The sequence below is a fragment of the Athene cunicularia genome (genome assembly GCF_003259725.1).
Source record: "Athene cunicularia isolate RWA chromosome 1 unlocalized genomic scaffold, athCun1 chr1_part2, whole genome shotgun sequence".
NCBI lineage: Eukaryota > Metazoa > Chordata > Aves > Strigiformes > Strigidae > Athene > Athene cunicularia.
Window position 1 is genome coordinate 13,285,044 of NW_020799092.1, and position 24,982 is coordinate 13,310,025.

Genomic DNA, 24,982 nt, shown 5'->3' on the forward strand with positions numbered 1-24,982 from the left:
CCCCCCGCCGTAAACTGCGGTTTAAGTGCTTGGTTGCTGCTTGTTTCAAAATGGAACCAATACATACAAATGCAGTGCAGCTGTCTGCAGCATCACCTGCAATTCTGCCTTCTGCAGTTCAGGCAGAACCTACGAATGTCCAAGTGCTTTAAAACTGTGCTTCCTCTAATAAGTGTTAATGGCTGCTTTTTAACAACATCTCTGTTCACTGTTCATGCTGTTTCACTGTTCGCTCTTGAGATTGTCCTCCTGTCATTTGCCTTCAGATAAAACTGCAGAAGTCAGAGGATGTTAACTTCCCAGCAGTAGGAGTTCCTGTGTGATGGCAGTCGGGAACAGGCAGTAAGTTTGCGGGAAGAAAAGCTTTAGGAGAATCTCTAATGGCTTCTTCCTCTGGTGTCAAAACCCCAGGCAGCTTCTCTCTTGTCTCTCTTGTCTCTCTTATCTCTCTCTTGTTCCTCGACTCACCTGAGCAGCCCTGAATAAGCCCTTTTTGCCCTATAACACTTTAATTTTCCTTTTTCTGATTCCCGTTTCCCCGCTTTATTTGCAGCTTGTTCCCAAATCAAGCCAGCAAATGCTCTTCTGCATCTCTGCATCGTGCGTTCAGCACATCGAACCCAACTGGTGAGAGTCCACAGCACTTCAGGGGTGTCTTTGGCTTTCCTTGCCTTTTGTGGCCACACTTGAAGGATCCTATGGTGGTAGATGTGGGGCAAATACAGTTAAAAATCTGTGACCGAGGGGAAACTGGGCTACCTCACTCAAATATTGTATGGAACTTGTTGGCGTGGTCTGTTTTTATGGCTATCTGCATGCTGCCTGCTGTCTTTCCAGTACCTGGGGGAATTCAGGTGTATTCTTATTTTCCCAGCACTAAATCTTGTGGGTAAAAATGGAGCTACCTCCACGTACCCAGCCCAGTACCAAGTCCTGTACCATTTCATCCAGAGCTGCCTGTTGCACTGGACACAGGAAGCTCCCTTCTCTCTGTGGGAAGATGATAGGCTAGGGGTCATGTCTGCAAAGGATACATCAGGCCTGAAAAAAGATACCTTCTCAAAGTGCTGAGGGTTGAAAATACAGCAGGGGACCTCTAGAAGAGACTGATGAGGTCAGAGGGAGCTGAGGAGAGAAGGTGTGGCTTAGTGAGTCCAGGGGAGAGGTAGGCTGTGGACTGTGTCAGGTGGAAAAACTTCATGGCAGAGGGAAAAAAAGAGGCTGGGAACAAAGGAGTCAGGATTTTTCTCCAGACTTTGGTGAAGGAACAGCAGGAACAGGCAGGCAGTGAGGGGCAAAGTCTTTTCTCTGAACTCCTGTATTAAAGAGAGGGGTATCCAAAGGGAGAAGAAAATATCTGCCTGTCGGGGACAACGTAACACAGTTGGTGGCTGTGGCTGCTGTGGGAGAGCCAAATTGTTCCTAGCTGGAAACAAGAAGTTATTTGAGTCTCCATCTGGCCTGAGAACATATAGGGCACGGGCACAGTAGGATTAGATGTTCAGGAAAAGAGCCAGGAGGTGTGTGAATAGGCTTTCTCATAGAAACAGCAGGCAAAGCAGAGAGAAGTAGTGGGGACATGTAATGCTGTGTGCCATTTTGTCTGGGAAGGGAGAAGCTGAACCTTGTGGCATGAATAACCAAAACTTTGGGCACCAGTTTAATCTAACACCTGTTGCCAGTTGAAAAGGCTTGATTCCATAACCGGGGTGCTTTCCCCCTTTTTAAAATAGGAAAACGAAACCACAAGAGCTGCATCTCCTCTTCTGGTCTGTTTGTCCCAGCCTTGCTCCCCATTGCAGCATCCCAGCTTCTGTCCTTTGTGTTGTTCTATTCAGGAGCCAGAGGACAGGTACAGAGTCAGGGCCCTGTGGTGGAGGTTGGTGACAGGGTTGAGACTGCGGGCTGGCACTTGAGGCATCGCCTTCCTGGGTTTAGGTGAGAGGAGGTGACTTCACATCTGTGAAACAGGTCTAACACAAAAACAGGCAAAACACAAATATTAGTAGAAATAGTCTGGCTCTTGGAGTCACCTTGCATTAAAAGAACAAAAGCAAAGAATTAGCTAAGTCCTCTCCTGTCAGCTTCTCATGACATCCTCAATAAGCCCAGACTTAAGCATTATTGTACTTGATAATGTGCCCTGGACTGCAGCAAATTGGAACGTGCCAAGGACTGTGACAGATCAAACACGTTTCATTAAGTATGTGTTATTTTTTCACTTACATTTGACGGTGCGTGGAGCTCTGCTCCTCTCAAAGATGAGGAGGCTGTGCTGCAGCATCCGAATTAACTGATTAGCCAGCTGGCAGGCCTTGCTGTGAGCAGGCAGCGGGGAAAGGGGCCTTGCCTGGGATTTACAAGCTGAGAAAAGATTGACAGGAGGAACTGATGTTTCTACCTCCTGATCCAACCCAGCAGGCAATCTAAGTGAAGGGGGCAAAGTTGGGACTGGGAGGGCCTCTGTGCTGGTGAGCTGTTGGTGAGCTGCAGAGCTCCCAGCTCTGCACCAGCCAGCAGGAAAGGTGCTTGCCTTGGTTTCTGGGTTGCACCACTTTCTTTAAATGTAGGGTTAGAGGTTTGTAGGTTTGTATGCGCCTGTTAGAGGACTGATTCAGCTTCACACTCAAGTGTAGATCCAAATATGTTGTAGGACTTGGTGGATTTGGGGCAGTGCAAACCATACTGGTAAATAGGTGCGTTCTAGCATATGAAGAATAAAGGACAATGGCTGGGGCAAAAAGGGAGGGTGCTTCCTTAGTGCCCTGTTGCATCTGTATTTAACAGTGAAACTGGTTGCGTTTTCTGTGGTACTGCCCATATATAAGCCCTCCTTGGAAATAACTAAAAAACCTCTCAAATTTAATAGAATCTTTCTGTAATGTTTTTGAAGAGGCAGCTATATGGCCTGGGGGATGGTTTTCACTGACCCGTGACTGCCCTCCTCTGTGGTTTATGCTCCCCTGTTCTTGCTGCAGTCCCTCTAGTAGTGTTAATTCTTTGCATGGGATTCAGCCCTCTGCATTCAGAGTCCACGGAAATGTGCTGCTGATTTCAAAGGGCATAGGATGGGCCCTTCAACACTGTTGTGGTTTAACCACAGCTGGCAAATAAGCACCACACAGCCACTTGCTCAATCCCTGCCCTGGTGGGATGGGGGAGAGAATGAGAACAGTAAAAGTGAGAAAACTCATGGTTTAAGATAAGAACAGTTTACTAACAAAATAATAACAATAAAAATTTTAATGAAAAGGAAAATTTATAAAAAAACAAACCCAAGCAAGAAAAACAATTGTGTACCACCAACCAATCAATGCCCAACCAGTACCTGAGCAATAGCCCCTGGTTTGTATGCTGAGCATGATATCATATGGTATGGAATATCCTTTTGGTCGTTTGGGGTCAACTGTCCTGGCTGTGTCTCTGCCCAACTTCTTGTGCATCCCCCAGCCTACTTGCTGGTGGAGTGGTGTGAGGAGCAGAAAAGGCCTTGAATGTGTAAGCAGCACTCAGCAGTAACTAAAACAATCCTGTGCTATAAACACTGTTTCCAACACAAATCCAAAACATAGCCCCATACTAGCTACTATGAAGAAACTTAACTGTATCCCAGCCAAAACCAGCACAAGCAGGAAGGCAGGTGGGGAAAAAAAGGGCATTTAGAGAGCAATTAGTTATTACACTGTGAGATACGGTTTCCTTTCTTTACTTGAATGACAGAGGGAGGAAACATGCCTTGCGCCAAAAAAAAAAAAAAATGCTTGCTTTGCTGTGAAGATTCAGTAGAAGTTTTCTTTTCATATGCAAGCATCTTTCTTTGCCCCAGAGCCTGATATATCCAGAGGGCTGGCATTTAGGAGATAATTTCATCTGCACTGGGCAATTTACAGAAGGAAATGAGACATGGTGATAACGATGATATCTTTGTGTGGAGTAAGTGCAAACATGGCAAACCAGTTCCTGCTCCTGCTTCTCTCTTGCCTAATTGAAAACTACACCAACACAAGTGCCATGGTGTTTCTAGGCTGCTGGGCTAGTTTGGTGTTAGGATTAAACTTGCTGTTATTCCCAGTTAGGTCAGACTCCCTGGTAGTCCCCACTCCTCATGAGATGGCTTATACCCTGATGATAGCCAAGAGGGAGATGACTGTAGAGAGACTAGGGGAAAGGAGGGAGGGAATTGTTTGTCAGTCCTGGCACACCATCCTGATGCAAAAGGTTGATGGGTAGGTTTGGTGGTCCTATCAGGTAGAGGCCATCAAGGGTGATGAGGTCTTGCTCACCACTGACTTGCTGACTGAGAGAGGTCCCTGGCCTGAAATGCCTCAAGAGCCTGGGAGAGCCCAAACTGAAGTGGTCCAGAGCAGATCTAGGGGCAGCAGAAGAGTTAAGTAGTGTGGGTGATGCAGATTGCTGTCCCTGCAGTGGGGATGGGGGTGTCCCCTTAGGAGACACAGTAGGAATGATGGATGTGCTATTAAGAAAACTATTAAACCACCAGAAAACTGAATCTATAAGTTAACATGAAGACCTGATTTCTTAGCACTCTCAGCTGGTGGGAATGGAAGCAGAGATGCTACTGCTTTGGAGAAGCTGGTTTCCAGTGTAGTTTCCTAATCTCAACACAGGAATATGTATTCCTTGCTGATGCCAGTCACCCCTTCAAAGGACAACTTCACTCAGTAATGCCACCAGTGACATGTAGCTTGAGTTAGGACTTCCTTGGTATAGTTTGTCAGCTACCCTGCTCATGTTAGGTCTGTGCTTTCTGGCTGGACTAACATGTGCATCCTTACCTCAGGTAATATATTAGAGTAAGCTTTTAAGGAGAATTTTTTTTAGCTAAGTCAGAAGGAGCCTTCTCCTCACTTTGATTTCTTCTCATAATCAAATGCCTGTAAATAATATGAAAATGTCAAAAAGAAGATTCAGTCTGGTCTGTGTGAATTTTGACTGGTTTAAATTAGCTAGCCAATTAAAGGACTTTGTGGTATGATAGAAGATTCTATCTTGTAACGAGCAGCCACTAACTTTGCTTAATTAAGATGATGCTTAACGTAATTCAGGATTTAGTATAGACCAGAGAATGTCTTCCTTGCACCAGCCTACAGGCCTAGTCATAATCAGTGTGCCTCTTCCAACAGTGACTTTTCTCCCTGTTTCCATGGTTGGGTTTTTTCCTCATAACATTTTCACAGCAGTAATTGAGCTTGTTTAATCTGAGCATTCCCTTGCCCAGACCTGAAACGCATCACAAATGTGAGATCCTTTTGCTTATCTCAGGGGTGTTGTTTCCTTGGTTGGGTAAAAGTGGGGGATTTGTGCTCATGCCTGTTTGTTACCAAAGGGAGCCTAGGTCACGTAAGTAATGTGTGCATTTTGCTGAGGTGGCAGGCTGTATGGTAGCTTAACATGGTATCCACATGCCCAAAGACAGCAGTCCTGGCAATGCCTTGAAGTAAGATGGTAGGTCAGCCATTTTTGTTCAGATTGTTAATCCATAGCATTCTCCAGAAGGAGACAGTTGCTGTATAAAGCACATGGGGAAGGGAAACCCCTTCTGCCCCTGTGCCTTGCTCCAACTACTTTTCTCTTCCTCTGAACTGCTGTTTCCAAAGTCCCAGCCAAGTTTCCAGCAATGATGGAGATTCAGAGCATTAGCAGGGTGCAGAGGTGCAGATGGAGGTACACTAAGGTTGGTGCTCTGGGAAGATGAGGTAGTAGGCTGTGTGGGGGTAAGGGTGAATCTGGGGGTGAGTCCAGTGAAGGGGTGGTGTGGGTGGGCCCATCTCAACTGACCAGTGACCCTTCCTCTGTCCCTTCAGCACAGACTTTCTGTTCCACAGAAATAACCTGGGGAAGATTCTTCATGCTGATGCTATAGAAGCAACTTTACAGAGGTTGAGGGAACCTCACTGTGATACTAGGAACACCTCTGTTGTGGTGACTGGTCCTGTCCCTCCTCTACCTACCAGCATGTCCCACAGCAGCTCCCTACATCCCATGCTCTCTTTTTCCTCTGTCCCACAGAGACATGACAAGAGCTGTCGCTAAGGAAGGAGAGCCCAATGGGGCTATCACAGCTCCTGAAGAAATAAAAAAGGAGGAAATGGAAGAGAGAGGCCAGTGGAGTAGCAAAATGGAGTTTGTGCTGTCTGTGGCCGGGGAGATCATTGGTCTGGGTAATGTGTGGAGGTTCCCATACCTCTGCTACAAGAACGGCGGTGGTAAGTTCACAGCATGTCTGCGTTGTCCTAGGTCTGTAAGTATGACAGGACATATGTGTGTACTTGGACCCATTTCTCCTATGCTTTGTGTGTCTCTGCATGCACTCCCTTATTCTCTCCTCCAGCAAGTTAGCTCCTGCCAACATCAGGAGGAATAAAAACTGAGGGGTGAATCCATCTCCTCAGCCAGTACTGTTTCTCAAATCAACTCTCACAAGTTTGGATGCCAACTTGAACTTTAGTAACACTTTAAGGCTCTTGGGCATGTCGAGAAACAGATGGTCTTCCAAAACCATCAGTGCTGTGAGTGGTCAGAAAGCCATCAGCAAACTCTTTCTACATAATTCCCTTTTCCCACTCTCTGTGTCATCCCCACCTCTCTCGGGCCCTTGTTACAGAGAAGGAAAGTCTTTGATGGTGCTGGTATCCTTGACAAGGCCTGATATCCCCGAGAAGGACATTGCTACCTATTCCCAAGGAACAGTTCTCCCAGTGGTCAACCCACTGTTAGAGAAACATGTCCCCAGGAAGAGTTGATTCCCCTCATCACCTTTTGTTTCTTGTGTGACCCTCCTTTTCCAATAGTGCTACAATAAGATCATTACATGGTTAAAAATGAAATTTTCTCATAACAGTAAAATGAAACTAGGAAAGAGGAAAGGAATAATTGACTGTCACTAACTTTTCTTGGTGAATCAAAATCTAACCATAAAAGGAGGAATAATAAATTACATGTCAAATACAGCAATAACTTCTCTTTTGTTCTTGTTCTCTAGAGACACCTATGGGACTTTCATGTCCCCCCGATTTTAAACTTCCTTTCTCTGCAGACCATGCCGTAAAGGCCTTTCTTTCCCAAGGTGCTGTGAGCTTTCACCAATGGATGAGTGATTCAGCTGTAGTTCATCTCAGGACTACCAAATTCCTGTCCCCTGTGCTGTTACTGGGTTTTATTCAGATCAAGCGGGAGTCAGTACAGTGTCTACTCTGAACCAAGTGAGGATTGGATAAGAGGATGGTTAAAGAAAATGGAATTGAGTTTTCCTTGAACATAGAATGGTTTTTAGCAGATCCTCCAGTCTCCTTCTCTGAGGTTTTGGTGGTAGGCACTGGAGTCACCAAGAGCAAGTCAGACTGGTATGGGTTAGTAAGCGCTAGTGATGCATTGATTAAACGGTCCATTCTGCAGGGATGCTTTGAGAGAGAAGTCATGGGTTTTGCATGGAAAATTCCTTCCTGAGCTCAGATGATATCTGTGCATAGTTTATGCCTATGGTAGCTGGTTCAGTAATCCTTGCAATTTGTATGCTAATTAGTGTAAGTGAAAAGGCTACTTTTGTTCATTTCTAATTTTTTTTTTTTTTTTTTAAATTAAACTACTCTAGAACATCTAAGGCTATGATTCAGAGGCCAACAAGGCTAGGCTTGGGAAAAAGTAGGATGGGAGAGTTCTTCCATCACAGTTCACATACTGTCTTTGCAGAAAGTATGCTACTACTATAGAAGGTACATTTCTCTCTCTAGGGCTCTAGGGAACCAGATGACTGACAAACTAGTATGGGACAAGGCACTGTCTTTCCTGTGACAAAGATATTCTCACCATTGGAAAGTCCTTGAAATTGCAAGCCAGATGTTTTCCATCTATAAATGCCATGTCTCCATCCCACACCTTCCCCCAAAGTGGAGATGGCTATCCTATCACCTTTCTCCACCTTCGGATGTACTGAGATGGTTATAAAGATGTAGAGACAGATGTCATGAAAACGATTGTGTTAACTTGCTGTAAAGAAGCCAAGTGTAAACTTACCTATGGTTGCACTTTCAAATTTGATCTAATTGTTCAGCATCATGAATTTGTTATTGACTCTAGGGAAAGAGAGTCTGTTTCTGGGGGCCCCTACCAGGGCTGAGTCTCCTCCAGTGGAGCAGATCACAACTAGAGTTTCAGCTGGTGACTGCTCTGGGAAGGTTGAGAGAGACAATAGGTGTGTAAGAAAGCCCTCATTAGTCAGAGACCAAAATGGATCAACCTCTGGGAAAAACGGTATCAGAAGAGAGGGTCTGGAACCTGCTAAAAGGCTCATCTGTGTGTGGGATAATAAAACTATCTTGCAGATTTGGCATACAGAGAAGTGTCGTGCATCATCAAAAGCAATAGCTGCCTCTAGTTCAGCATACATGATCTAGTGGAAGGTTGAGCAACCTGATGTAGTGGAAGGTGCCCCTTCCCATGGCAAGAGGGTTGGAACTAGATGATCTCGAAGATCCCTTCCAATCCAAACCATTCTGTGATTCTGTGATATGATTCTTTGATTGTCTGGGTGGTTCCCATTCCCTGCTCTGCAAACCAGGACTGAGGCTGTGAACCAGCCTCCCTCCCTCTCGCCCCAGGACCCCTGCAGCTATGGCACAGCTGTGTTTTGAGGGTATGTAGATGTTCCTTGTTATTGTAATATTGTTGGCTTAAAAACAAGGGGAAGTGTTCCTAATTGCTAATTGTCATGGGAAGGAATTTCAGTGTGAATACCTGTGCTGGCAGGGGAGGAGAGGGCCTGGAAGACAATGTCTGGCTTGTCTGAAAAAGGGGCTCTCATCTCGGTCGCAAACAGCTGAGATGCTTTCCAGGTACTGGTGGTAGGAGGTACTCAAGACCAAAAGTTTACTGCATGGTATGGCAAGACCTCAACAGTTGTTCCAGTGAGGAAGGCAGTCATCTTAGCCTGTTTGAAGGTGAGTGAAAGTGTGAAAGATGACACTAATGATGAGGAGAAAGCCTGTGAGGTGGTAGAAGGAAGGTCAGCAGTGAAACTGAGCTCTCAGGAGCAGTTTTGAGCAGAGCAGCAAAAATCTTCGGTTTTTCAGTTTGGCAGCAGAACTGAAAAGAAAAAATAAGGTTCAGACAGCTGAACGGGGCATTAAACCTTGTTTGTTTGTTTGTTTGTTTGTTTGTTTGTTTTGTTTTGTTTTGATTTGTTTGTCTTTTCTGATCTTTTGTTTTTGTTGGTCATTGTTTCTGGGGAAAAATTCTTCTCTCCCCTTCCTCTTCCATTTCATCAAGGGTTAATCTGAGGGTTATTCAGCCTTATTTCTCTTAAGACATTTCTCTATATTTAATAAAAAAATTAATTTGGAGAGAGAAGTTAAACTTTCTCATTTTGAAAATGCTGGAAAATACTCTGTTGCCCTTCCCCTATTTCTATTCTTTTGGTGTAAACTGCTTTTCAAATTCGATGTGAAATATGTCTCAAGCAAATTTATATCCTAGCAAATTTATTACTTACCAAGAAATGTCACTGGCCTCCAGGTTTGTATCCTCTGGGCAAGTAGGAGTTTTGCTGTGACTCCTGAGAAAGGCAGAATGAATGTGGTTATGTGAAACAAGGACTCCTTTTTCTTCACCTGACTCGTGCTAAGAGCTAGAAATGAAGTCAAGAGAGTGAAGCAGGGACAACTTCTCCATCACTGTCTTTTTTTATCCCCTTGCCTGACTATTCCTTACCTCTAGGTTTTGGCCAAGACTGAATGTGGAAGTACTGCAGTAGCACAAGACAGATCACGCTTGTATTTTTTTTCTGAGAAATGATGGTGTTGGAGACCTTGTTTGCTTTTTAGCAGAGGTTGTGCAGTTACTTCAGATAAATATTTGTGTTAGCTGATTCCAGCTGTGGCTACAGGTACCTGGCAAGGGGTAATGGGGATAAGGTTTTAAAGAGGTTTCTGAGGCAGCATCTTGGTTGTCTCTGCAGGAGCCTTCCTCATTCCTTACCTCATCTTCCTCTTCACCTGTGGGATCCCCCTATTCTTCCTGGAGACAGCTCTGGGGCAGTACACCAGCCAGGGAGGGGTGACGGCCTGGAGGAAGATCTGTCCCATCTTTGAAGGTCAGTCAAGTTACAGAAATTACTGGCTGCGCTTTCTAACAATTAGTGACTCAGAGCCTCTGTTTGAAATGTTATTCTGGCTTTTAACTTCTCCTTTATTCTCCCTTCCTTCCTGTCTCTCCCAGCCTTGTTATCCCTCCTGGTGACTGCTGTGTGTGCAGGGCAGTGCCCCGACTCCCCCATAGGTGACTGAGGGTGTGTGGTGCTGACTGGGGGCTGTGCTGGTCCAACGAAGCCATGGTCTCTGAGATGCTCAGAGCCCAGGAGAGAGGAGAAGCAGGATGGCCAGCAAACAGGAGGAAGATGGAAGTGTCAATACATAAGCATCTGCATATGGTTCAGGACAAATACTGAAGAGCGAAGAGGATGAGGAAGGCTTATGATGCTTTTTCTGCCTGTTGATGTGCCCAGGGCTGCTGTGGCAGCATTTGCAGGCTGGTGTTCTGCAAACTGGGGGAATTACACTGCATGCACTGGTCTGACAGCCCAGTTAACGAATCTAGTGTCTACAATTCTCCTGTCCAGAGGAGGGCTTATTACCCAGGTTTTGCAGACAGAGGAACCTGTGCTCAGCACTGGTTAGTTTGCTCAAGCACGGGTGTGCAGTGCTACTTGAAACTCCCTGGGGAGTCTGGGACCTCCTGTGCTGGAGACCTGTGTGCTCTGTCACAGGACCTGGAGGTGGACAGCAGTGACATCTCAAAGGGCACTGACAACCAGTTTTAAACAAATGAATTGGGCCTTTCTGACCCAAATAGCATTCTGATGTCTCAGTGAGCGATGGGCACTAGCAGGACCCAAGACCAGAGCTCAGCTCCTAAGTCTGTACTTTTGTCCCAACACCACATGTTATGTATGATGTATATCAGCTGTGAGAACCCTTTTTAGAGTTTAGGATTTAGAGAACCTCAGTTTCCAGAAGGAAGAAACTCACCCTCATTTCTTTTCTTTGAAGGCTATAGCTGACTTTCCTGCAAGAGAGGCAGTGTAATGCAGTGGCATGGTAGTGATCAGAAAAAAAACCAAAAAACATCAGTGAAAGGTTTTTTTTCTCTGTTCCACTGTAGACCTGTCTAGAGATATCAACAGTGTTTCCTGTCTACATGCACAGTCACAAAATCCCTTCTCTTTCCCTGAGGTAGGTCTTGCCCTATTCTCTTGTGAGCTATGCGGTTGGTGTTGCACCCTTCTTACCGTAGTATGGTCTATGTCTTTGGGGTTAAGCCCGATGTGTTGTGAGTTGGTTGGCAGCCCCATCCTCACCTCCTCTGCTTTCTTTCACAGGAATTGGGTATGCCTCACAAGTCATTGAGTGCTATCTGAATATCTACTACATCATCATCCTGTCCTGGGCACTATTCTACCTGTTCAGCTCCTTCACTGCAGTGCTACCATGGGCCAGCTGCAATAACCCCTGGAACTCAGGTACACTTTCCCTTGGTCAGCTTCTATCTATCTCCTTCCCAATTCCCAGAAATTATTTGGGTTTTTTAGAAAATATTTTTTATTCAGGTAAAAAGCTCTCATGAGCTGCAATGAGGTTAGGGACTCCTGCAGAGGCGGCTGTCTTCATTCACCATGGGCAAGTGTCAGGAAGGGTGAATGGTATGACCCTATGCCTAGCAGAAGGAGACAGCAAAACTATTTCTGCATAGAGATGTTTTGTGCATTGAAGATTTCACTGGAAAATCTGCATTTTCTGGAAGGCAGGAGATGTAGATGGATGTCCTGGTTCAACTAGGATAGGGATGAGTTTCCCCAGCAGAGAGAGAGGGGGAAGGGATCTCCAGCCGGGTTATTCATACCATGCTGACATCAGGTCCAGGGGCGGAACGTCGGAGGGGCAACAGCAATGTGCTCTCTGGTCCCAGCAGGGCTTAAACCAGCACAATGGATTGGGAGAATTTTTGAGCCAATCTAGAGTCCTCCTCATGTGTCAGAAGCTCTTCATTAGCTCTGGTACAACAATTTATCTTACAGTTCTTTATGCCACTTCTTTGGAATTAGTGGGAAAGTTGCTGCCATACACTGAACAGTTTCCTTTGCGCGCTCAGCTTTTGGCTAAATCAGGCCAAGCCTGCACTGGAGAATTTTGCCAGTACAGGTCTCCCAGTGCAGGAACCAGTAACACAAAACTCTAAAGGTGCTATTTTTGTGGTCTAATCACATCCATACAAGCCTCAATACCATTACATTGGCCAGGGGTCTCATCTGCTCATGCTCACAATTCACATAACTGCGACCAGCAGAGAAGACCTGGCTTTGGATTTATTCAAGGCACTTGGGCTGTGCCTGTAGAGATAGGGTAGATGTGAAGTAATCCTCATGGATCTGATGTCCTTGACGGGCCTTTTTACTATGTTGAACAGCTTATTTTGCTTTCAATGGAAAGCCAAGCTGGAAAGAGCTTTGATAGCAGCTCAGTTCCTTCCCTTTTTCTTTTGGGTCAGGTGATTAATTTCTGTGATGTGTTAAATTTCTCCACCCCATGGGCCATTCACTCACAGCTTCCTCTGCCCCTTCATCCCAGTAGAGATAACCAGCCTTTTAAGGAGTTGATCTGATTCCTTCAGTTTGCCCAGAATGGGTTTGTTTGCGAGGAAAGCCACAGATATTCTCTTGACAGGCAGAAGCTTCCCAGCCAGAATTGGGTGTTCCAGTGGATTGTCTTTTGCTTGCCAAATGCAAGATGAGGTGCATTTCTTGGATGCGTGGCATCTCCTCTGTTTTTAGTAATTTCATGCTACATGACAGGGTTGGGGATGCCAGAGTGGAACACGAATGCATCTGTGGTGTGTGTGAACATATGCATGCACGTGTGGACAGGGAATGGTGCATGGTGTGGGAGGAGAATGGAATTTTCTATCCTGGCTGCTCATAGTGGCTATCCCTCAATCATCTATATTTTGCTGCCATCTGCTTTGCATTTGGCATGGGATTGCTTCCTCCTTCCCCTCTCCCCTTCCTGAAGCCCTCTGGCTACTGCTGGATTGGGATTTGTAGCTGGGGAGAGCCAGAGTTCAATGAGATGCTTAATGAGATACAAGAGTTTGATGAGATGCTCTGTAGCAAGGGATGAAGAGTCTGTGTGCTGCCAGAGTGAGTGTTAGGGTACAGAGGGGAAGAAGCATCCCTCATGGAGGACCCTTGGGGAATTTCTCTGGCTCATCAGCTTCCTTTTCTTTTGGTAGATCTCTGTGTGGACATTCTGAATAGCTCCAGCCTGGACAACAGGACCTTGCCTGCGAACGCCACCTCCCCAATGATTGAGTTTTGGGAGTATGTGATTGCTTTCCCCCTGTTCAGGCTTCTCTCTCATGCAAAAACTGCAGCTGTAGGAGTATCTGGGTGGAGGGCTGTGCATCTCTGTAGGACCAAGTGAGGTGCCACATGTCAGACCCAAACATGGGGAGCACAATGCACTGAGCTGCCAAGGAGATTGACATAAAGCCCAGGGGCACCAGGGCTAGATACATGCTGGAAGCTGTCGCAGTGTGCCTGCCCGAGGGTGCTCATGTGCGCACATGCACAGGCCTGTTCCCTTTCTGGCACTGAGGTGCCCAGGTGAGTGTGGACACAGAAAGAGACACCAAAAGAAGATGAGGACTTGCTGTAAGTGGGGAGTACTTCTGTTGGGTGTTGCAGGCTACTACTGGCAGACAAACATGAGAGGTCAGAACAGACCGAAGAGACCTCTACAATGAAACAGAAAGGGACAAAACTGCCTTTTCCTTTCTTCTGACCATGTCTTGCTTGGTGCCTAAGGGAAGTGGTTCATCAGGCTTCTCAGGCTCATCCCTGGAGATCAGGGATCTTAGGCACATGCATGAGATGCCAGCGAGGGGCTGGGGGAGGTTTGGTCATGGGGCTGGAGGCAATAAAACACCTCTGAGGCAGGGGTCCTGCAGCAAGCCAGACGTCGTCCCAGAAAGAATCATTATTAAAGCCTGGAGAGGTTGGAATGGCTGCTGGGGCCACACTACCTCTCCACACTCAACTGAGGAAGCACTAATAAAGAAGAGGGGTCCAGGGACTCAGCTTCAGCAGTATTTTCTTTTTTTCCCGTTTATGGCTCCTAAAGTGCCTCTGAGAGGGCTGAGTGTCCTTTGTCCTTTGCTACCACCACAGGGAACATAGAAGATGATATGCACTCAAGGGTGCAGAAGGAGTCTGCACAGTGCTGGACTCCCTCTTCTGCCCTGTTCTTTGCACATACTATGTAGCAAGAGCTGTGATCCCTCTGAAATGGTTGTTCAGTTTTTCTGCAGAGATTACAAAGGAAAGGGGACCCTGAGGGGACTGGTTTGGAGAAGGCTGTGCAGAGGAATTGTAAGTGTGGGGTTGGGCTTCTGAGGGCTGCGTGAGCTGCAGTGCTGAGCTCTTGTATGACCCACCTTCATGATGGTGAGTCTTCAAGGAATGAGAGTGGGAGGTCTCAGGCTAGCTACAGGACACGTTGGAGCAGCATCAGCAGGAATGTCAGAGAGGGGAGCGCTAGGCAGAGCTAGGGTGATTTGCATGGCTGGGAACCTTGGGCAGATGTGTTGTGGATAGTCTGTTAAGTTTTTGGATGGGGTAATATGGGAAAGGTCTGTATGGGTGAGTGGGGTATGGGGTGTTAATGATTCTCTCCCTGTCCCTGGACATCGGCAGGAAGCGAGTCCTGGGGCTCACGGATGGTATTCACAAACTGGGCACTGTGCGCTGGGAGCTGGCTCTGTGTCTCCTGCTGGCGTGGATCATCTGCTACTTCTGCATCTGGAAAGGGGTCAAGTCCACAGGCAAAGTAGGAACAGAGATTGTCTTCCTGGTCCATAAGTCTCCCTGTACCCATTTTACATTTCTTCCCCAGTCTCTTTTCCCTCTTCATGAAGTAGAGGCGGGAGACACACAGCACCAAAATCAAACATATAACCTCGTTGGGCCATACTGATTTACACCAGTTTGTCTGACCCATAAGAGGAAGAATAAAACAATAGGTCAAACAGGGAAGAGAGAACAGGGAAAGACCTGGGAACTGATGGGAGTCTTGAGTCACCTTTTCCCTTGCAGATACCCACAGTGGCTGATGGATACTCTCCAAGTGCCCTTGGGAATCATCCACTCACCAGTATGTTGTCCTTTTGTGGCTTGCTGGTGTTTTTAACAAGATCCTCTGCAGCGACAAACTTCCTATCCCTGGCAATATTTAAACACCTGAGCAAAATAGACAAGCTGCTGCCTGTAACCAGCTTAGTGAATAGATAATAAAACTCTCCAGCTTCTTTGTTCTGCAAAATACTTGAGGTGGGAGAGGTGTCTTTGTGCTCTCCTTTGTACTCTCCCTGGCTCTGTGGTTTCTGGCTCAGCAGGTCACTTATGCTAGTGAGGCTGGAGCCAATGCTCTCTCCTGATGTTTATCCCACAGGTCAGGTGGACTGGTTATCCTTTGGGAGCAAATCAGTGTGTGATGCCTTGGGGTGGGTGTTAGGGACACTGCTATGTCCTTGACTTGTTCAGGACCTCCTTCCTTCCCCAGAGCTGCAATGAGATGGGTGGGTCATTAATGATGGTTGGGTCTTGTGGGCATCCAGGAAATGTCCCAATTACGAAGGGTGGGGAACCAATTTCTACAACAGACTTCTTCCTTCAAATCACTACCCCTAGGATCAGTGGATGTTCCCTGTAGTACTGGACACACATATTTCAGCCAAATCCCATCTCCCACCTTAAAACTGTACTGGGCACCCATTTTAACAGAGCAAGACAATAGACTGCTCGCTAGGTTTCTCTCAGTCTTTGCTGATTGCTCTCGCTATTGCTAGTGCTGACCTGCTGTCCACTATTTCTCAAGGAGGGAGAGCCAGATTCCATATCTACAGGGAGAGGAGATGCTTCACATTTTAAATCTTAAATCTCTGATGCTCCCTGGTTTGAATACCACAGTGCCATCTTCACAGGAGATACCATTCTGATCTTGGGAGATTGGGTCTGAGAGGCTGTTTGATCCACATGGAAGTGTGATTAAGTCATCGCAGGTTCCCTTCGGCTCTCAGCCATCTCCACCGAGTCTTTCCTTTGCTTGGTGCTGCCCCAGTGTGCAAAGCTTGCCTGCACAAGGAGAAAGCTAAAGAAGTTTGGTCAGGCTGGTTGGCTGATTGGGTTTGGCAAATTCAAACCAGAAAGTAAGAGGAAACGGTGAGTGCACCTAGTAGACAGAATGGTTTTCCTCGGACCACAGAAGATTTTTCCATCACAGGTTTTAGGATACAGGGCTTACTTTTTACCAGCTAGATGTTATGGACACGGTGCAGCAATACAGCGTGGATTTTTCTGTCCCAAGAGATACCACAGGTCAGACAGGCCTCTTGTCTTCTCTGCAGGTAGTCATTTTGGGTTTTACAGGGGCACTGTCAAAAAAATCAGTTCCTTCCTTCTTTTTCCTCACTGACTACATAGTAGGATAAGCAGTAGGGAGGTCCCAGGAATTCTGACTAAGTGCATAATTTGGCTTAACAGCTGCAGAGTAAACAGGATGTTGTGCTTGACTGAGAGGCTGCTTTAATCGGATAACTCTGCCAGACCCTAGTGTTTATGCTTCTGTGATTTAAGGAGTTCAAACTTAAAGAAACAATAGCAACCTCTGGAAAATAATTTCAAATAACTCTGTGAAGACTCATTTTCTCTAAAAGCCTTTTTCTTTTATTCATTTTGCCCACTCTTGTGCTCTTCCCATGTTTCTTTATGCATTCAACTGATGTGTACCAGTGTTCCCCAGAAGTGATTTCTGAAGGTCGATTTTAGTACTTGTGCCAAAAGTGCTCACATTGTCATTCAATCAGGGAACAGCAAAAGTACCACGTACTGTGACTTATTTGACCAATTATCACTAAGCAAAAAAAAAATATTTTAGGCCCCTCACTATGAATCCATAGAGTAAACAAGACTTCACATTACTTCCATGAATTTTAATAACTTTTAAAACGTTAAAACTTGCTCATGGATATTTTGCAAATAGGAAAAAAAGTTACATTAGGCAGTGGATTAGAGATGATTAATTCTGCTGTGATATTTATTTTCATCACACACAAGAAATGAAAATAAGGTTTTACAGAAATAATGGTCTACATTTTCTTTAAAGGTTTTGAGGTGCCCCCATTTTTTTATCTGTGAGTTTAGAGGCATTGAAGGGATGCAAGAGCCACATGAGCACGCCTGGAAATGAGACCCCTCAGAGATGTCTCAAATTGGGCAGCAAAAGTTGCAATTTAATTTGGAAAATTCTTGCTGGGAATAGGACCATTTTAATAACTCCTCATTAAAACTCAGTGACAGGAAGAGATCTGGGTTTCTTCTGCAGCTCTAGAAAGATGAAGAGAACAGCTGGAGAGCAGGGAAATTACACTGACTGGAAAGAGAAAACAAAGCAGAGCAACCAGTGGCAGAGTCTTGGCTGAGGAACAAAATGTAGATTAACTAAATCATGAGTGAGATGTAACCTGGATTAATTTCTTTCCCATCCCTCTTCTATGCTAGTAATAGCAGCTATAGCCAACAGCAGAGTCCAGGGATGTTTTCTGGGGTGGGAGCCTGCAGATGAAATGAGATGAGATGGTGCCTGCACCCCCATCCCACTGACCTTCCCTCCTCTTGTTTCCCTGCTCTCACAGGTTGTTTACTTCACTGCCACCTTCCCATACGCAATGCTTATCATCCTGCTGGTGCGAGGAGTCACACTGCCGGGTGCTGCCGAGGGGATCATCTTCTACCTGAAGCCAGACATTTCCAGGCTGGCAGACCCGCAGGTGGGTGAGGGTCAGGCAAGTGCCAGCCATGGGAAGGTTTCCAGAACTCTGGCCCTTGGATCAGCTGCTAGCTGAGGATCTAGCTGTCTTCTCGGAAAGGAGACTGGGGAACCAGCGAGACCTCCTTAAAAGAGCTGAGAGGGGTCTAGTCCCTCTGCACAGCACAGCCTTTTTGTTTATGTGTCTGTAGCATATGGTCATATTAGGTCACTTCTACTCATGGGCTCAGCAAAACCAAAGAGTGTATGAAATATTCAGCGTGTAACAGATGGTTTTGCTGGGTCTTAAATGCAAATAATTAAGGGCTGGGGGGAGCAGAATAATCTATTACTTCTCATTTTTTCTGGCCTGATTTAGCACCTTGGCTCCAACAGGGCCCTCCCAGGGGGTGCAGGGCCCCTGTGTTTGCAGAGACCAAATGCGCCCAGGTAACGTGGGTGGTGCCCTAGCTGGGCAGCAGGTTCCCTTCACCCTTCCCAGGGACTGGGCCCACCTGCCTGGGTCAAGGGCTGGCCAAAGGAACCCCCCCCCTGGGCAGGGAGGATGCTGTGTACCCAAGGAGGGCAAGTCTAATTTAGGGCAGAGGGTACAGCCAAACCCAGGACCTGCAAGGTAGCCCAAGTAAGCAGCAGGTGGGCAGCACTCTTGGGGGATGCCCGGGGCAGGCAGCAGGACTCCCCCTGGGGTGTCTGTTCTGGCACCTTTTTGTAGCAGCAGGTTACTTCCCTTCCCCATGTGGCCTCAGCAACACTGTGCAGGCTGCCTCCCAGGGAGGTGTTAATGCAGACCCCGCTACAGAAGACCATTTAAATGACACTGCTGCTAATTATTCCACTGCTGAATCTTTCCATGGAGGCAGCCAAGCAATATGCTTAACCCACAATCTCAGTTTACCTCCTGTGTCTTCCCAGATGGCCAAAGTCCCAACTGCTCCCAAACCAGCTGCCAAGCACACAGTCTTCCCCAAATGGCTTTCAGATGCAATTACGTGTTGTCAATACAAAATCCGTGGTGCGGTGAACGCAAAGAGCCAGCTGAACATAAATGTCATTTTAATATAAAAATAAATAACAGGGGCGTGACTGGGTCTGAGTGTGTTTTATTCATGGTCAGAGCTTATTCACTGAAAACCTCCCTATCTTTCACAGCCTAACTGAAGCTGACATGGTCTTTCCAGGCTGCTGAAACTCAGCGTAGCAGGACTGGAAGATCCGGCTACTGAGTTCAGGCAGAATGTGGGTCTTTGGTGTAAAGTGGGATGTGTGCTTGTGCCCGTGCTTGAAGGGCTCCCATGTACATGCTTATCTGTGAGAGATCCGTATGAATTTAAGCAGCAATGGCTGGGATATTTTGAAGGCTGCCAAATTGCAGCTGCCTGGATGCTTGCAGCTAGGCGTTGCTTAGAAGGAAGAGAAAGTGAGAGAGAACACACAAACAAACAGAAAGGTGGGCTGCTTTCCTGTCTGCCTGCTAATGTGCAGGTCAGGGCCTTTCCTGGGAGGGTGTGAGAGTGGAGCTGCAGTTCAGGCCACAACACACGGAGTGAAGGGACTGCTTCGTGGGGAAAAGGGCTGGAACAGCGGTGAACAAGTCCACTCCGCTTTTCCCATGCAATGCCAGACCAAAGGGGAACCTGGGTGCATAACACCCCACTGGTCTGAAATCTCCCAGCCTGGCAATTTTCTTCCCTTCACCTCTCACGGTGGCCACAGAGATGTGGGAAACTAGACTGGGGAGCAGGGAGGGGAGTATATTGGTCGTGCAAGGGACTCCCTGGCCCTTCTTTGTGATGACTCGCCAGTGGTTCTGTGAACCCTGAGCCACACAGGGACCACAGACATCTGCAGTGCCAACTTCAGCCCTAGCTGTGCTATCGGGGATGCCATCCATCTGCACCCAGAATGTGAAGACACAGGATGGAGAAGTGGTGTCACTCTGAGTGAGATGTAGAAATATGGTCCCCTCAGGAGACTTTTCCTAGAGGACTTTCAATCCTATAGCTCAGTTTTCTCAGAGATGTATCCCAGTTTCTACATCCACTGAGCTTTGTCTCATGGGGTTTGTTCTGCATGTATAGAGGGGTTGTTGCTAGACAGGGCACAGCCATTTGTTTATTTCGTTGGCAGGTCTGGAGACCACTGACCTTCTCTGTTCCAGGTCTGGATGGATGCAGGCACTCAGATCCTATTCTCTTATGCCATCTGCCAGGGCTGCCTGACAGCTTTGGGCAGCTACAACAAATATACCAACGACTGTTACAGGTAAGAGGAGCCTAGACTCCTCGTATCCTTCCAGAAGTTTGCTCAAACAGCACAGAGCTACATCTGAGGCAGGCTCTGTCCCCAGGTCATGCTGCTTTGACTAACAAGCTATTTGGAGTGTGGAAGCTGCAGAGGACTCGGTGCGGGGATGGAGAGTGGCTGAGGGAACACAGGAGCTCCAGAAAATTTAGTAATGCTCTCCTGTGTGAGTCAGCTTGGGAGAGATTGGAGGAGGCGGAGGAATGAAAATGAGTGTCTCCAGCCACTGTGGAGACACCATGGGCTATTTTGACAGGATGAGTGAGCAGAGGTGGCACGGCCAACTCTGCTGTCACCAGCTAGGCAGGGGAGATGGTACAAAGATGATGGCTGGGCCCCCTGTCTCCAGTGCTTTTCTGCCATCAGGATAATGTACTGCCAGTGGCTTTTTGATCCCATCAAGGAGATTAATCAAGTCTGTCTGGCCTCTTCCTTGCCCTTACATTACAGATCTTTTTTATCCATGGCCTGACATGTAGCTCAGTGAAGCCATTAGGAGCATTTCTGACAACTTCCACAGAGCCCTGAGGAGCAGGGTCTTTGTTATTCCTTCATGTATTGCTCCAGCATGGATGGGAAAATCCATGGTACTTGGGAGACATCAATCATCTCTCCTTCTCTTCTGCTCTCCAATAGGTGCTGCCATGGCTGTTGGTCAGGCAATAAATGCTTTCCTCTGGCTCTCTCAAAATGTATCTGTCACCAATGGAGCAGTGTGCTGATGCCTTCCTCTAATGCCTTAGGTGCCTTAGACTGGCAGCTTAGCTCTGAGTGGCCAAAATGTGCTGGATGTTCACACTGCCTCATAACAGCTCAAGCTGTGGTTCAGCTCTGGCAGCTGCCCAGGCAGAATCCCAGGGTTTGGGGCTTTCAGCCCAGCCAGCTCAGACTGGTGCCCTGTTTTTGCAGCAAGTGCACAAACATTTCAGGACAAGTGACACAGCATGTTCTAGCCTCCATCTGAGCATAGTTAATAAAGACAGTATAGACACAACCCTTGCCAGGTGACAACTTTTGTCATCCCAAACCTTTGTCAGGTGATGATTTTTGTTAACCCATTAGTCTTGTTTTACCAGACCTGCTGAACCTGTACGTATTCATGCTTTCGGATGCTCTTTTTTGACTATGGTTACTTTTTCAGTCTCTTCCCTTTTCTAATTTTCTGTTTGCCTCATTTTCACCATTGTTTTTATTATTCTCCTGACTCCTGTCAACTTTTTTGTTGCCCTGTCCCTACCTATATATCACTGTGGCATCCTATTCACAAGCCACTAGTGGTGCCCTGTGTCTGTCTCTGTGCTATGTATAGCCTGGTAATTCTTGAACAGTGGGGTATGAGGTAGGTATGCAGGCTGATTTTTGGCTCTCTTTTGAGCTTTTCACTTCTGAGGGAGGCCAAGAGCAGCATTGCTGTTCCTTGGTCAGTGCTGCCCAACTGGGGAAGCTGAGTACAGACATGATCAGAAGTGAACCCGTTCTGCAGTGGGAAATAACGATTTCTCTCTCGTCTCCCCCCTGCAGGGACTGCATCATGCTCTGCTTCCTGAACAGTGCCACCAGCTTCGTTGCTGGCTTTGCCATTTTCTCTGTGCTGGGCTTCATGGCTCAAGAGCAGGGTGTACCCATTGCAGAAGTGGCTGAATCAGGTAGGTTGTTCCGGGAGACTCTAGAGCCAAGGCAAAACCCTGAAGGGGAGGGGACTTTTCTGAAGTGAAGCTCGAGATGTTGTCTAGATCCTCTCTCACTATGGGTGTCTGCTTTGAGGTCTGCAGGTCCAGTGCTCCCTGATACAGCTTTCAGGCCTATGCAGGCAAGGAGCTGTAGTGATATGAGCTTTGAAGCAGTATGTGAGCTCACTCTGTGCTGCAGGGTGGTGGTGGCGGCAGGTGTGATGTGGAGGCCACACGTGGTTATCCTGTGGTCTGTTGGCAGGTCCTGGCCTGGCTTTCATAGCATATCCAACAGCAGTAACGATGATGCCCGTGTCTCAGCTCTGGTCCTGCCTCTTCTTCCTCATGTTGATCTTCTTGGGATTGGACAGCCAGGTACAGGAAATGCCACCTTCTCATTTAACACCCAGGTGCCTGTCCCCACCCTGAGCACCCCCCAATGCCATGGGAAGGAATAAGGTGGTTATGTGCTTTGCTTGTACCTCAAACAAGTTCTCCGCATTGTATGCAGCACTTTTACACTGTGGGACCTCAGAGACAGGGCCGATGGGAGGCCACTGGTTATGTGTGCTGGCATCTCTGTTTGGCATCCTTCTCCCTGTGTGCGTGTGAGGGTGTCCCAGCTATATACCCTCCCACCTCTATGCCAGCACTGAAACCATGTACACTGCAGAGTGAGGCCTGGCACAGAGCAGGGCAGTCTGGAAAGGGGAATGGGGCTGTTTTCTCCCAGCTGCATTTCACCAGAGTAATCCCTGTGTGCTCTCCTCACTGGTGTGCCCATCTCCTACCCTCCCATACACCTGTTATGTCAGGAGCAAACCCCATTAGAGCACCCTGCAGAGTGCAGCATGATGCCCTGGTGTGCTGGCCCGAGGGGAGCAGGGGATGGATGTCCTGGCAAGTCTGCCAGGCAGGGTGCTCTGCTCAGGCTCTGCTTTGCAGCACCTCAGCCTCCACACCTGGTGAATGAGGTGTCTTTCCTCAGTTTCTCTGGGTTGAGGTCTCTTCCTGCCTCATCTCAGTTATGGCTCTGCTTCATGCTGGCTGGACTGTCCCAGCAGTGGCTGATGTTCTTTTACATACCCCATGAGTGATGCTCACTGTGGTACTGAGAGCTGTGTAGTGACAAGCAGGCGTCCTGCCCCATGGTCAGCCCCCAAATCCGTGGGACCGTTGGCCACCTGCTTTACTGGGTTGTCCTAGGTAGTTCTGGCATATTTTGCAGTCAGACCTGCTGTATGAGGGGTGTGCTTGATGTTAGGGCTGAGCTGTGCCCCCACAGTTGCCTGGCTCCCCTTAGCTTCACAGTGGCAGCGGGAGCTCCCCTCTGTCATAAGGGTTCCTTGTGCCATCTCAGGTGCTTCCTCACCCTGCTTGAGGGTCACAGTCTGCCCCTTGCCTTCCCAACCCTTGGTAATTCCTGCTGCACAGGAGCATGCTCTGTTGGCTTTGAGGCAATTCCTTGTACATCTCACAGTTCATTCCCTCAGCATGGGGCTGTACTTTTAATCTCTGATCGGCAGCTCCAGAGGAGACTTCACTGATATATCAAGCTGTGTTTGGGTCCCTAGCAACTGCAGCTGGCCCTTGGTAGAAGCAAGACAGACAAAATGAGAAAACAAAAAAATAAGGATTTAAGTTGGAGGAATAAAGGACAGTAAGAGGGAGTGTCTGCTTGGGGAAGGGGAGACACTGTTTTTTCTTGCCTGTCATCTTCTGCAGTTTGTCTGTGTGGAAAGCATGGTGACATCTCTTATTGACATGTTCCCGGGAGTGTTTCGGAAGAAGGGGCGTCGGGAGCTGCTGATCCTGGCCATTGCAGTCATATGCTACCTGCTGGGCTTATTGCTGGTTACTGAGGTAAGAAAGGAGTAGTTGGGGTGTACAGCTGAGCATCAGAAACCCTGCTAGACTGCTCTGGAGGAGTGGATAGAGACAGCAAACTCATTGTTGATGTTGTTCATTATCTTTCATTTCTAATGCATTAGCTGCTGTCTCTCACTGCCTGTGCTGCTCTTACCCTGTGTGATGCTAGTGTGCTTACTGCATAACTGAGCCTTCCAGTGAGATGGTCTTGCAGCTCAGAGAGGCTGCCCCTGACATGCAGCTTTGTTCAAATACTAGGCCTGGTGGCTAAAACAAGCTGAGCTGCAGAAGCTCTTCTAAGGGCAGTGATCATTTGCTGGCTGCTTTCCACAAGAAGCAGAGCAGCAGGAGGGGAGGCTGGGCGCAATGGCTGCACTGTAACCCTGCCTGAGCCAGTGGGAAGCCTATGATCCCTGGGACCAGAAGGAGCAGAGTGGTGTTGCTGTGATGTTCATGGTGTTTGCCCTGATCTGCAGCTAACAGCCAAGCACCTTTTCCTGCACAGTGGTGTGCTGTGCTGCACTGTGCATGCATACCACATGCTTGGGTGGGGGTCTTAGAGGATCTGTGTTGTCCCCATGTCCTGTGTAATGACACCTAATTCCCACTAAACCTCTTAGGCACTGCTGAATGATCGTCCAACAGGATCCTGGCTAAGGATTTTGCTGAAGACCGCTCCCACTGCCATCGAGAGAGCTTTGAGTGAAATTGCATTAAGGGTTCCCTTGGCTCTTGCATTCCTCCTTGCATGGAGGCATCTAGTGCCACCGTTGCAGGATGTTACCTCATATGTGGTGGGATGAAGGTCTCTGATACTCTGGCAGTGTCTAGAGCCCTTCAGAACTGTTTGAAAGCATCTGCTTGACTTGTATTGGAGGGGCTTCCTCTTTGAGAAAACACATGAAAGTATGAGAGAAGAGTCATTCACTGACCTGTAGAGGTAGCTGATGGCAACTATGCAGGGCTCAGCTCAAAGGCAGAGGCAGCAGGGATGCCACATACCTCTGCCATTGCAGGGCTTGGGCCTTGAGCAATATGTAGAGATGGATGCCGTTAAAATGAGGTATCTGAATGTCGTGATCCTTGGGATCCCAATTTCTTGGGTGCAAAGCTCTGTACTGCAATACAGTATTTTGAAGTTTTGCTGGAAACTTGGTAACTGATTTAAAACAAGCAAACAAACTGAGTCCTGCTCCTACAGACATAGAAACCAGCCTAGCTCAGCAGTATCATGGGCACGCAATGCTCTCC

The 24,982-nt window shown here is 47.4% G+C and overlaps 1 protein-coding gene across 1 annotated transcript in view; it reads left to right on the forward strand.

Moving 5' to 3' along the window:
- The window catches only part of SLC6A12 (solute carrier family 6 member 12), a 47,927-nt gene that overhangs the window by 11,793 nt on the left and 11,152 nt on the right, over positions 1 to 24,982 (forward strand). The window contains exons 2-11 of the mRNA XM_026868416.1: positions 6,031 to 6,227; positions 9,974 to 10,108; positions 11,393 to 11,533; positions 13,300 to 13,387; positions 14,762 to 14,894; positions 17,758 to 17,892; positions 20,050 to 20,153; positions 21,714 to 21,838; positions 22,125 to 22,237; positions 23,588 to 23,725. Coding sequence (XP_026724217.1) covers positions 6,035 to 6,227; positions 9,974 to 10,108; positions 11,393 to 11,533; positions 13,300 to 13,387; positions 14,762 to 14,894; positions 17,758 to 17,892; positions 20,050 to 20,153; positions 21,714 to 21,838; positions 22,125 to 22,237; positions 23,588 to 23,725 — 1,305 coding nt within the window. The 5' untranslated portion in view covers positions 6,031 to 6,034. The remainder of the gene's footprint in view (positions 1 to 6,030; positions 6,228 to 9,973; positions 10,109 to 11,392; positions 11,534 to 13,299; positions 13,388 to 14,761; positions 14,895 to 17,757; positions 17,893 to 20,049; positions 20,154 to 21,713; positions 21,839 to 22,124; positions 22,238 to 23,587; positions 23,726 to 24,982) is intronic.